Here is a 13,406-nt window from a genome sequence, read left to right on the forward strand (position 1 = left end):
TGGGGCGGTTCCTGCTAGGAGGAACGGGAACGGGAGGATGTTGACCCACGTTCGGAGGAGCTGGTAAAAAAATCGGAAAACCCACTTTCGCGAAAATAAACCGGGACCGGCGTGAAGCGGAAACCGGCTGAGCCTGACCGCACCAATCGGCACGGGTACGGAATAGATTATTCCGTACCCAGGCTATTGTATAGTATAATCCTCTCTTATACTCTCTCTATATATATATAGGTTTCGGGGTCATCGGTGCATCCGAAGATTCCGGTAGTCCAGGGCTCGTCGGCGGGCCGGATCGTAGCTCTCGGGCAGGACCTGGGCGCACTCGCTGCACCTCCGGCCTACGAGCTGGTGGAGGGAGAGGGGATCAGATTCTGATTGGAGGGAGAAGAGATCCGAAGATTCCGGTAGTCCAGGGCTCGTCGGCGGGCCGGATCGTAGCTCTCGGGCAGGACCTGGGCGCACTCGCTGCACCTCCGGCCTACGAGCTGGTGGAGGGAGAGGGGATCAGATTCAGATTGGAGGGAGAAGAGATGTTGAAGGGACGGACCTGCGGGACGTGGACCGCCTGGTTGAGCTCGCCGGGGGCGGGGCGGATGTCCTCGGTGGGGGCGTCCTGGTCCTTGGTGAGCTTGACGTAGCGAGACGGGTGGCTGCTGGTGGCGTCCTCCGCCATGGACGCCACCGCCTGACTATCTGAGATCGACGCGGCGACGACGACGAGGAGAATATGAAGTCAGTCGGAGATCGTCAGATGGGAATGAGATTTGGAGGAGTTTGGATCGACCCGGCCTGTGGGCTGTTGGCCACAAAATCATTTGTGTAGAAAGAAGAAACATGCATGGCGCTTCGCATTAACATTATTATATTTGGATGAATGCGTTTATTTTTTAGGAACTCACGGCACACTCTATTATTCGGTCGTGCGATCGATTTTTCCGACGGTCGTGATTGTTTTGCAAGAAAGTTCCGCAACTTTTTTTAATCAACTCGCAGTTGTTGGAACAGTTCTTTACGATTTTGCAAAAGGTCCTCAAACTTTACTGCAATTGGCCCGAGGTCCAGCCTTTGCTCCTGTTCTTTTGTCCCGCCCATACAGTGCGCTTGGCGGCTGCGCGGGACGTGTGCCACCGCTCCGTCACTCGTGTGGCCAACCCTCCCACGCACTACTGCCGCTCGTCCTGGCGCGCAGCTGCTCCCTCGGGCTGCACGTCCTACCAGCCACCTGGACCTAAGGGGTGAAGGAGAGAGGAGGAAGGGTAAAGGAAACAAGGAGCCGGGTGTCTTCTTGCACTCAACCAAGTAGAGCCATGTGCTAGTAAGGGCATGGCCTAGGGAGGGGCATCTAGCAATTGGGGGCTCGATTTTGCACTTGATTGAAACGATTTGGAGTGGATTATAGAAGGGAGAGGGATGGAAATGAGAAGAAGAGGAGGATGCACTCCTGCTCATGGTGGTCAGAGGCGCCGTGGCCTAGCGCTCAAAGCGGGAATGAGGCTAGGCACAAGGAGGACGAGCGCTTGCTTGGGCGACATCGAGATGCGCAACGCCTGGGCGACGGCGAGGATGGGGCAAGATGCGGGTGGCGCCGGTGGACAAAAAGGCAGCGACTGGTTGGACGACGATGAGTACGGGGCAAATCAAATGAATGGATAGAGTGGAGGTTAAGCGGTGGATTTTTAATATTTTCATATGTGATCCCACGTAATAAACAGATTGTATCAAACGACCCACAAATGTCTTTTACTAGTATACCTTTAAAGAGAGGACTACTAGGGACAACAGACCAACAAGCCAACATATTAGGAACAAACGAATAATAATGTGAGTGCAAGTAAGGATCCCTAGCAACGCACGGACATTTCTGCTAGTGTGTATATATACACACACCTAGGTACATTTGGTATTACGGATGCACAGATCCTATCCGAGCTTCAATTGCAGTCCCGTGTGCAAAGAAACAGTGAAGTCAACTAATCATGTGAAACCACGTCATCCCACAAATCCACCCACCAGAAGCTTGCATGCGGAGGGAATCTTTGCTTGATTTGAATTAAAAAATATGATATCTTCTAAACCGTAGGTCCGATTTCATTTCCGTTTGAAAGCATGTTGATGGAAAAAATGTACCGAACCAAATGAGATCCATGAAGGATATATTTTAAAGTGTTTTTTCAAAAATATGTAATTGCAACTATGTTGCAGTGTCAATTGCAATCATAACTATAACATAGGGGGTGTTTGGGAGGAGGAGGCTAAATTTTAGCCCCTGTCACATCGAATGTTTGGACACTAATTAGGAGTATTAAACCTAAACTAATTACAAAACTAATTACACAACCCCTAGGCTAAATCGCGAGACGAATCTATTAAGCCTAATTAGTCCATAATTTGATAATGTGGTGCTACAGTAACCATTCGCTAATGATGGATTAATTAGGCTTAATAGATTTGTCTCGTGATTTAGCCTAGGGGTTCTGCTATTAATTTTGTAATTAGCTCATATTTAGTCCTCATAATTAGCATCCGAACATCTGATGTGACAGGACTAAAGTTTAGTCCCTGTCTCCCAAACACCCCCATAATCGCACCTTAGTTTTAGCCTAGTTACTACTAGTCGCAACTATTTAAAACCTAGTTACTACCATGTTGCTTCTAGTTGCAATCAGTTACCGCCAAGTTGCAACCCAGTTACGACTTGATGGAAATGATTACAATTGGACTGAACCAGTTGCAACTCGAACCGAGCCGGTTGTAACTGAACGCGAACCATTTGCAGCTCGGATGGAACTAGTTGCAACTGGACGCGAACTAGTTGCAACACGAACCGTGCCAGTTGCAACTGAACACGAACCGGTTGCAACTCGGATCGAGTCAGTTGCAACAGCATGACTAAAACATTTACAACAAGGGTGGGTGCATTCAGTATACAAAATACTCCCAGGTGCATTATAGAAAAATAATATATATATATGCATGAAACAATTTATTAGAATTAAAACAGTGTGCGTGGAAAAGGGAATTGCTAGCCGGACAGTTTCAGCTCCCACAATTTTGGTAACTTTAGTACCAGTTAGAAATCCTGCCTTCCCTCCGTCCCCGCGGCGCCTCATCCCCGACGCACCGCCTCCTCCTCCCCGCTGCCAATGCCGCCTCCTCTCCGCCTCCTCCTAACGCGCTGCCTCCTCCCCGCCCCCGTCCCCGATGCCGCCTCCTCCTGATGCGCTGCCTCCTCCTCACCGCCGAGGCCACCTCCTCCTCTCCCTATCGCCGAGGTTGGTTTTTCTTCTTTTTTCCATTTTTATTCCATGCAATTGTAATATGATAATAATTGTGTTTTGATTAGTTATCACAATGTACATGAGATCTAAACAAACAATTGTAAATTTCTATGATGTTTTACTGCGTAATTACTATTAAAGTTGATGTTTGATTACTATTAGTTATTTTGGACAATCTTTTATTCTTAACATTTCGTGAATTATGATGTTTTACAGAGTAATTACTATTGAAGTTGATGTTTGTGGAATAATGTATCTTATTTCAATTAAATTTAAATAGTTTGGGCTAACTATGCCATGTGGAAGTTCTTTTCGCCGTGGTGGTGGCAGCCGTGGAGGTGGCTGCCACGGTGGTGGCGGCCATAGAGACTACATGTTCAAGGAGCCGTTGTCTCGTCATCTAGGAATTCACTTTCCTTATGGCGTCATTGACTTGCCACAAGGTGACCGAAGTAAAGGATCAGTTCCCAACATAGTAATATTCTTTCCTTCTTATAACTGATTTTTTACTACAAATGAATAATTTGTAAATTTACTTACATACAATGTAGCTTATCAACACATTTAGATGGCTCAAAGATGTTGTCGATGATTTAGGTGGTACTTCTCTTGTAGTGCAAGCCGAGGTTGTTGGTGAACCTCATTTTAAAAGAGTACACATCTCTTTTCAAGTACCTGTTCGAGAAATAGATTTCACCTCGATGTCACCAGGAGAGGCCATCCCGATGGTTTTAGTTGCCGCATGGGCTCAAATAGCACCAGCTAGGGTAACTTTTGAGAGGATTGTCGTGGAGGCCTGCCTATAGTAGCTTAAAGATCATGGGTACTTTGTGCTAGACTTATCATATTTTTGAATAAAGCAGCTCGAGGAGAGAGAATGCAATGTGATTGTGACTGCTGAGAGGCTTTGTCGGCTTAATCAACATGACATGGTATGAAACATTCTTTTATCATTCTTTTAATTTTAGTTATGTTACATCTTTTAACTTTCATAACGTTATTATCATCTTTCAGGATCTCTTTGGTACTAACAATGTGGCAATGAGCTTTCGTGCGATTCTGGCTCAAGTCTTGGATGTGTTGGATTTGACTTACATGGGTGGAAACCCCATATTCACCAGAGATAGGAAGTTCCAGGCTCATCTCACTTTCTACAGGACAAATCAGTTAACCTCTCCATTGTTCAAGATTATAATAGTGTATGTGACCGTCCATGTGAAGCGAAGGAGAGTGCACTCATCCATGCTCTAACTTTTTTTGATAAAGTTCTAGGCTGGACGATTCTAGACCTTAACTATATTCCATATCTAAGGAAGCTAAGCGAGTAGTACTATGAAATATGTAACTTGCATGGATGTACTTTCTACCCTATTTTTATGGATTTGAACCCTTGTTCTTTCTAAGAACCTACGTATTGATGTATAATTTCATTGCTTGTACAATCTTTTCTGAGTGACTTGGATTTAAATGGGTTGATACTTGACTTGGATTTGAATGGTTTAATATATTAATGTAATATTAGTAGTAAATGCTCCATCGGATACAAATACGAATTATAAAATAAAAGGAAAATGAAAGGGCAAAAAGAAAAAGAAAAGGAATAATATTTAGTACAGGTTAGTAAAACCAACTAGTACTAAAATGTACGCGCAACAGCACGACATGGCTCTCAGTTTAGTACCGGTTGGTTTCACCGACCAGTACTAAATGTCGCATTTTAGTACCGGTTGACTTGACCGGTACTAAATGGCGAGGCATTTAGTATCGAACTAGAGGTATCGGGTGGGCGTCCGGTACTAAAGGGGGGTTTCTGACTAGTACTAAAGGTCGATCGTCCAGTAGTGATGCTATCAATCTTAAGTAGCCTTGCAAAATATTTTAATATGATGAATGAGTTGATTTTATATCAGAAAATCCAGAAACACGAAATAGCCTTGGTGTTTCTGGATTTTCTGATGTGGAATCAACTAATTCATCATATTGAAATATTCTGCTGGGCTATTAAGGATTGGTAGAATATGTTCATTTCTATTTATTTAATTATTATTAGGATTGACGTTACTACGAGCAGCAAAATATTTATATGCAATACACGAAGCAACCATTAAGATAATATTTGTGTGAAAATAATCACGAACATCAAAAAGATATTTAATCCAAAAACAGTTTCTGAATTAAACAAAGCAAGGTACAACATGCTACAACATGTGCTCACAACATTTACAGTAGTAAAGCTACAACAACAAAACACATCATGTGCTCACAGTTTACATGACTTGGTATATGGATCTAATTCATCGACCAACAAACTGATGTGGACACAACTAATCAAATTAATAGCCTTTCCGTTTTCTCAAGAAAATAGATCTTCCACGGAAACACAGAATCATGAACGACATATGTATTTTTCCAATATAATGTCGGCATCATCTATCCATAAAAAAATCTGCAAACAGATGGATGTAAACAGTTAGATAAAGCTACCAAGAAAACTATCTAAATCTGTCTATTAGAAATTCAAAATTCAAATAATGTAGTCAAATATCCGCTTCACTTATCAAGAAAAATATCTGCTTCACACATGAACCATTTAATATTAAGCATGACTGGCAAGCGGCACTGTGCTCAAGTCTATTGAGTATTAGCTCTTCAGAACTATATGATTTAGATTTAATTTTTTTGATTACCTGAAGTGTTATTTTCTGAAGAAAAGAGGAACTGCACTTAATTCTAATCTTACGTTATAAGAAATATTCTGATTCTTTATAGTTTTTAGAAAAGTTCAGCAACACTGTGCTTGAAGTCAAGTAGTATCTTCAAGTATTACATGGTTCTATACTTACAAAAGAATCACATGGTTTTGAAAAATTATATACTAGTACACTTGTGATATTTTTTAATTAAGTACACCGCACAGTCATGTAGGAGTTTTCATAAAAAACATATGAAGCAAACTCAGGATTTCTCATTCATCTACATGTGAATACATCTCCATGCGCAGTCCAAGAAAACATTTCGAATTATCAATCAAAAGTACGAAACATAGATTTGATAGAATAATATTTGGAAAGTTGAAAATAAATAAAATTGTGAGATATGCACCAGGAATCTTTTATTACCTCGCTTATAGCGTTAGAACCTCTTATATACAATATTCCTTGTGTATGTACCATCCACTGTCGGTGTCTTTATATTCTTCTTATTTCTTTCCTTATCACTCATTATTTTTCCCCTTATCCTTCTATTTAGCATTTGTCTTATCCTTCTTTTTAGCCTCTTCTTCCTCTGCCTCTACATTAGCCAGGAGGGCAAGAATCTTGATGTTCGTTCTGGTAGTGGCTCTAGACATTGCACCATAAAGCTGACCATGAGAGAACACAGGTGCATGCAGGTACACACCTACGTTTAGGATAGTTTGCCCTTGTGACTTGTTGACCGTCATGGCAAAGCTGAGCCTAATAGAAAACTGCTTCCTCTTAAATCGGAATGGGAACATCTCGTCGCCAGAGGGGCATAATGGTATCCGAGGAAGGAAAACTCGCTTCCCAACATGCTGCCCTATCACAATTTGTGTCGATGGTATTTCTTTGGAACCCTCTGACTAACAGCCTTGTACCATTGCAGAGGCCATTCGCAGGATCAATATTCCTAAGCAATATGACTTGACAGCCGATCTTGAGCTTTAACACATGTGGAGGTAACCCGTTGGGGGTCAAAGTGTTAAGCAACTCTAATGGATAGTAATTGTGTGGATCATCTACCGCGGAGTCAAAACTATGATACTCCATCTCCCACCCTGGAATGTACCAATCATTTTCATATTGATCGTGTCCACCCAATCATTACGTGTTGACAAAATTGCTCTAGAGGTGATGTAATCTTTGTTTGTCATGTTTGCATTAAGGCTCGAAAAGATGCATTTGACCAATCTATCAATATCTTTCTTAGCATCGCCACAATACGGGACACAAATCTCATCTGGAAGACGTACATCACCATCTCCATTAACCTCCTCCGTTCCACCACCAATGCGCAACAAATAATCCGCAAATCACGGGTCACTCTGCACCCTCATGTTGCGCACGAGCTTTAGGTGTCGCATGAAATCCCAAAGATATGACCTACACAGAGAAGCATGATCCTTTCCATACAACAGGAGAACCTGCCTGAAATCCCCACCAAAGATAATTGTCTTCCCACCAAACGGTAGCTCTGACTGGCCAATCCTGTAGGCTGTTGACTAGTGCTTGCACAGCTTGCCTCTTTGTCATAGATGCCTCATCCCAAACTATGAGAGACGCTTGCCGTAGCAGCTTAGTAGTACTACTCTGTTTCATGAAGCTACAACAACCTCCCTCATGAAGAGTAAGGGGTATCTTGAAACGCGAGTGGGCCATTCTACCACCAGGCTTATGGACGCTGTGACACTAGACGCTGTGACACTAGACGCTGTGACACTAGATGTAGCTACAGCCACAACAAGCTTGTTCTGACTACTTAAGGTTCTGACAAGTACCCTGTACAAAAAAGTCTTTCCAGTGCCACCAGGTCCATCCACAAAGAAATGTCACCTTGGTCGGTGTCGACGACGAACATTATCTCATCATAGGCAGGCCTCTATTCATTGTTTAGGGAATCTGATAGTTCCGCATCTTCGGGATTTTGCTCGATGCTTGCTTCCTCAAATATCTCACGAGGAATACCGCTAAAATCATCATACATGTCATCAATATCTGGAAGAGGAAATGCCCTTATGTACTTTCCCATAGACTGCAACATGTTTCTAATGTCAAGCAAAACCATCTGTTGCACCAGATCTAGGGATGGATTATTGCGCCGGTAGTCTTCCGACATTGCATCAAGGTGTTTTCTCCACAACCCAAATACATTACTCACCTCACAGAATACCAATATTGTTGCAAATATCTTTCGTAGCAAGGATGGCATATGAAACAAAGTAGCTTCAGTCAAACATTCGTTGAGTGTATTGTCTTCTTCGATCAGACCCCTCCTCTCTGTAGCTTCATAGAATGAAGGTAGGAGCACACCATCAACAGCCCTCAGGTGTTCATATGAAGTAGGACCAGCAACATTGTTTAGGAGAACCCGTAGAAAATAGTGTTCCCCCTCAGCCGGATGAGCCGAGATGATTCTGCCAACCTGGTACGTAACATTTGACCTTGGTTTCCAAAATTTACCATTAGACTGCCAAGTAAAATGCTCTAGAAATTCATGTTACAAGATTCCGCGAGCTTCCTCGTGCAACCTGTTTGCAGCAAGGTATGCTATCAGGATTGACTCGTCGGCCCCTGGACACTTCACGACTTGTTCAACCTTGTCCCTTTTATGAAATATCACCATGTGCATGTCGGGAAGATGAAGCTGCAGCTGCTGTACAGGTGGATGGTTCTTGCTCAAGTCAAAACCGTATATCCTCCACAATGCTTTTAGAGGTGTCACCCACCCGGCGTCTCTATACTGCTTGATCTCGTCAACATTCCCTTTCTCATCTGCTTTGTCAGCCTCTCTCATAGCCACAGACGCCTGGTCATGGCCCTTGTATTTGTACTTGAATAGATATTTTACTAATTTAATGCTCCCACAAGCCTCTCTCACAGCAGGTAAGGATTGTAAGGGATGACCCACTGATTGTCTAGGTAATGACCTTGAATTTTTTTCCTTATGCCCATCATTGCATCATCGATAGATGGGGTACGAATCCTTGCCTTGTGATGTTGTCCCGCAGAAAGGGCAAACCCATCTTCCGGAATTCCACAATATATACATAGGCATGAACCTTCCCAAGTATGTCTTTGTCCATCAACCTCCTTTTGAGCTCCTTGAGCTTTGCCCTGAAGACTCGAGTGACAAGATCTGGACAGTCTCGTGGTGTCTGTCCGGGATAAAGTTCATTCTTGATCTCATCCCAATTAGGAGTACACGTCATTGTGAGGAAAATATCTAGTTTACAAAAGTTTCACACCAGAGCCATTGTGTCCATGCACTGACGCCTCGTATCACGGGGGCCTCCGATGAATGACATAGACAACACGGTACGCTTTCCAACATCATCAGCTCGACCCTCGCCCGCGTGCAAGCTGTCAACCAGGCCTTGGTATAGGTCAGCCCTTAAAGTATCCTGGTTGTTTTGAATGTAGTCTAAGCGTGAGGTCTCTATCTTGATGTACGTGTTGACAGCAAACTGCTGGAGCAGACATTTGCCAAAGAGTATTAGGTTAAATATCCCTGACCGCATCTGGAACTTGTAGCAGTAGTAGTCATGAACGGAGACACAGTTGTTGCCGGTAGAGCTTGCACATACTGATTGGTCAAATTAGTTTCATGATTTAATAGCATAGCTAACAGCGAGTTAAGCAATAAGACAGACCACGTTACCTAGATCATCATCACCGTTACCGTCAGCACGGGCCTTGTGAATTGCACAGGCCACATTGACTTCATCCATAGTCACACCAACTTTTGGAATGCAGTTGTGCCACTGAGCTCACCTCTGGGAAAAAATAGTGGGTAAGATAGTGCGTCGTAGCACACATGATATGATCGGATGCCATATAGACCTATCTTTCCCTTGCAAGAAAACACTATGCTGGAATTGCCCTAGACGCTTGCTCCCCTCAATCCAAACAGCAGCCACCTCTGATGTGGTTGGCACATTATATGTTCTCTGGTCTAGGTTCAACGCGACATGATAGTCCTCGAGCTGCTCAATCTAGCCCATACTCCTAAGATATTTGGAGTAAGGATTGCCATGAAAATGCCAACCAACCTCTCTATAATAACCTTGTGTTTTTGTGTGCATTCCTTACGGCACTTGCTGAACCTTCAGTGCTTAAGAGACGGATCATCATCATAGAAGTAAAGCTCCAGGTGCTTGGGTTCCGCACCATCCTCCTTACCAAACGACCATATGTTGTGATAAGTTGGCCATGTGCTCGGAATGTGTAGACACTACCGGATACAGTAACTTTGCCGAGTGCCCCAGGCACTCGGCGAAGGGCCAAATACACTCGGCAAAGTGTTTGCCGAGTGTAACACTCGGCGAACCTTACTCGGCAAAGTTTTTCTCGGCAAACAGGTTGTTTGCCGAGTGTCAACCATCGGGCACTCGGCAAAGCCTTTGCCGAGTGCCGCACGACACTCGGCACAATATGACACTCGGTACAAAGGCATTGACGGGCTGTCACGGCGACGGAAGCTTTGCCGAGTGTCTGACGGCAGACACTCGGCGAAGTAGAAATTTTTGCCGAGTGTTTTTCTTAAATACACTCGGCGAAGTCGAAATCTTTGCCGAGTGTATTTAAGGAAACACTCGGCAAACATGCCCGGTCCGCCATTTTTTTTACGCCCCGTTTGCCGTGTGTTGGCCTAAATACACTCGGCGAAGTTTCCATCTTTGCCGAGTGTATTTAATAAAACACTCGGCAAAGATGGCCCGGCCCGCCATTTTGTATGCCCCCTTTGCCGAGTGTAATGGAGAAAACACTTGGCAAATTGCCTGTGTTTGCCGAGTGCCTACCTATGGCACTCGGCAAACAAGTAATTCCGCCATTTTTTATGCCCGCTTTGCCGAGTGTTTGGAGAATACACTCGGCAAACGCGTCTACTACTACCAGAAATGGCCTCTTTGCCGAGTGTTAACACTCGGCAAAGTGTCCTAATTCCTGCTACAAAATAGAAATGTTAGGTATAAAGGACCCCTCTCAAAAAACAACCACAGATACACAGGCATATTAATGGCAGCACAAGCATATAAATTGCACCACAGGATTCACAAGCAAACAAATAGCATTCATAAGTTCTCGTCTAAATAAGTAATTCACAAGTTTTGCATCACAAACACAGAAATGACAATTCACTGAGAAGGATGAGGAGGACGTGCAGGTGGCCACTGCCCCCAAGAAGATTCTGCATTGGACGCCGCCGATTGATTCTGCACAAATGTAGGTAAAGAGATTTCATAGTCTAAACAAGTAATTCTAGTGGAAGTAAGTCTAGATTGATTGTAAGGTTGAGATTGACTCACAGGAGTAGCTGCAGGAGGTGGTGGAGGTGGCGGGAAGAGGTTCGGTGGCATAGGTGGTGGAGTTTGACCTAAACTGTGGAACACACTCTGCATGTATTGGAACATCTGCTCCGTCCTCTGCCTTTCAAGCTGCCGATCCGCCTCGATCCTCGCCTCTAGTTCCTCTCGGCGCTTCCGTTCTACCTCCACCTGGGCCTACAATATTTCATCCCAACCACTTATTGTCAATCAAAAGGTTAGTACAAAATGAATGAAAAATTAAAGAAACACAACTAACCTCCAGAGCCTGCATCTGTAGCTGTGCAGCGGTAGGGCGTGGCCGTATCGCGGGGCTCGAGTCCGTGCTCCTTGCTCGGATCTGGGAGAGAGTGGGAGTACTGGCAGTGTCGATCACGCTATCTCCAATCCAATACCTGCCATGCTTCTTCCCTCCTCCTACCCTCATCACTATTTCAGCATCGATATCCTGAGAGCTCGGATCGAACTCTGGCCCGTGAACCTCCCTCGCCATGGATGTGTACTCGGTGACGCGGCTGTGGATGCTGGGATGGCTGTACGCCTCGGGCGGGTCCTCCGGGTTGAAGTCGATGTCTGCCGTGGCCTTGCCCTTTTTGGACATAACCCATGCCTTGAACCGGGAGCACTCCTGACCATCATGTGATGAACTCTGCGGAACAAATGTAAAATGATTACAAAATATGCAGTATTATGTATGAGAAAACAGAAATGAATTCACGTACCCATTTTTCCTTGTACTCATCAAGGCTCAGGCTGCCTTGATGGTGTGATGCATATGGCATCTGCAGACGACGCTCCCGGCAGGCATTGTGGTGCTCCAACCACCCAGGCTGCAACCACACGTCCACCATTTTTTCCCAGCACCGGGTAAAGGATCGGCACCACCACGGAGGCACCTATATGAAGTGTATGACATATAAATAACGGAATTAAGCGTAATTAATCTCTCAAATAGTAAATATAGTCTTTATGGTCGTACCGCCATGAATTCTTCCTTGGTCAGGTTCATTGTCCTGGCCTCTTCTTTTTTGATCCTCATCCTTTTGTATTCAGCATAAAAGTCGATGATGGCCTGAACGCGCGCCTCGTAGTGCATGTCCTTAACAAGCTTCTTAGCGGCTTGTTCAATCACGGAGGCCGCCCTAGCCTCGAAGCCCTCCTGACATCTATAAAAGTCCTGCGTATAGACGGCAAGCATACAATTATTATATCAAGAATGTATTAAGCAATGTAGTGCTGCGAAGACTTACCCACAGCTCGGCCTTCACCCGCTCCGCCTTATTCGCAAACTGCCTGTGGTCACGATCACCGACGTCGGCGGCAGCGACGTAGTGGTCCCACGTGTAGGCCGGCTCCTCCTGTCCGGCGAAGACCACTAGACCGGGGAAGTGTAGCCTACACAAAAGACCGACGATGCCGTTGACCTTGCGGTTGTGGGCACCCCCACTGAGCTTAGTCCAACTCCTGCACAAGTGATTAATATGTGAGTTCGAACATATCAAAAGTACAGAGAATATGTGAAGAAACTTACTTTGCCCCAGCGGGTTGAATCAGGGGGCGTAAATGAAGAGGGATGGGTCGCCTCGGGAGGGACGAGGGACCTCGCAACCAAATCTTGGACTGCTCCTCCCCTCCCTCCTCCCCTGCCTCCTCCCCCTCCTCCCTCTGCTGCTCCTGCTCCTCCTGTACCTTCGCCTCGTCACTAGAGGCGTGCGCGGAGGGTACCTCCTCCTCCTCCTCCTCCGACGACGACGAAGGCACAGGCGACGGGGCCCTTACCCCTTTACCCTTTCCTCGACCCCTGCCCCGACCCCTGCCTCTAGCCAACACCTGTGCCCCCACCGCTTCCTCCACGGGTGCGTCACCCCTGCCTCCACCCCTCCCTCGACGCCTTCCTCGACCCCTCGATGCGTCTGACCGTGTACCTGACCCGGAAGCTGCAGCTTTTAATTTTTCGTAAAGCGCAGCAATCTTCCTCGTACCGCCCACCATTGTTCAATCACCTGCATTTTGCCAGAGTAACCAGTCAGCACATATTATAAATAAACCTAATTTCAAAAATAACA

At 45.1% G+C, this 13,406-nt stretch overlaps 1 protein-coding gene across 1 annotated transcript; it reads right to left on the reverse strand.

Moving 5' to 3' along the window:
- Positions 1 to 6: 6 nt before the first annotated feature.
- On the reverse strand, positions 7 to 817 carry LOC105914090 (cell number regulator 6-like). Its single transcript, XM_012844752.2, has 2 exons — positions 548 to 817; positions 7 to 485 (listed from the first exon to the last, which is right to left on the reverse strand). The coding sequence occupies exons 1-2, from the start codon at positions 671 to 673 to the stop codon at positions 339 to 341; spliced, it is 273 nt and encodes a 90-aa protein (XP_012700206.1). The 5' UTR covers positions 674 to 817; the 3' UTR covers positions 7 to 338.
- Between the last annotated feature and the right edge of the window lie 12,589 nt (positions 818 to 13,406).

Source organism: Setaria italica, chromosome III (assembly GCF_000263155.2).
Source record: "Setaria italica strain Yugu1 chromosome III, Setaria_italica_v2.0, whole genome shotgun sequence".
Classification (NCBI taxonomy): Eukaryota; Viridiplantae; Streptophyta; class Magnoliopsida; order Poales; family Poaceae; genus Setaria; species Setaria italica.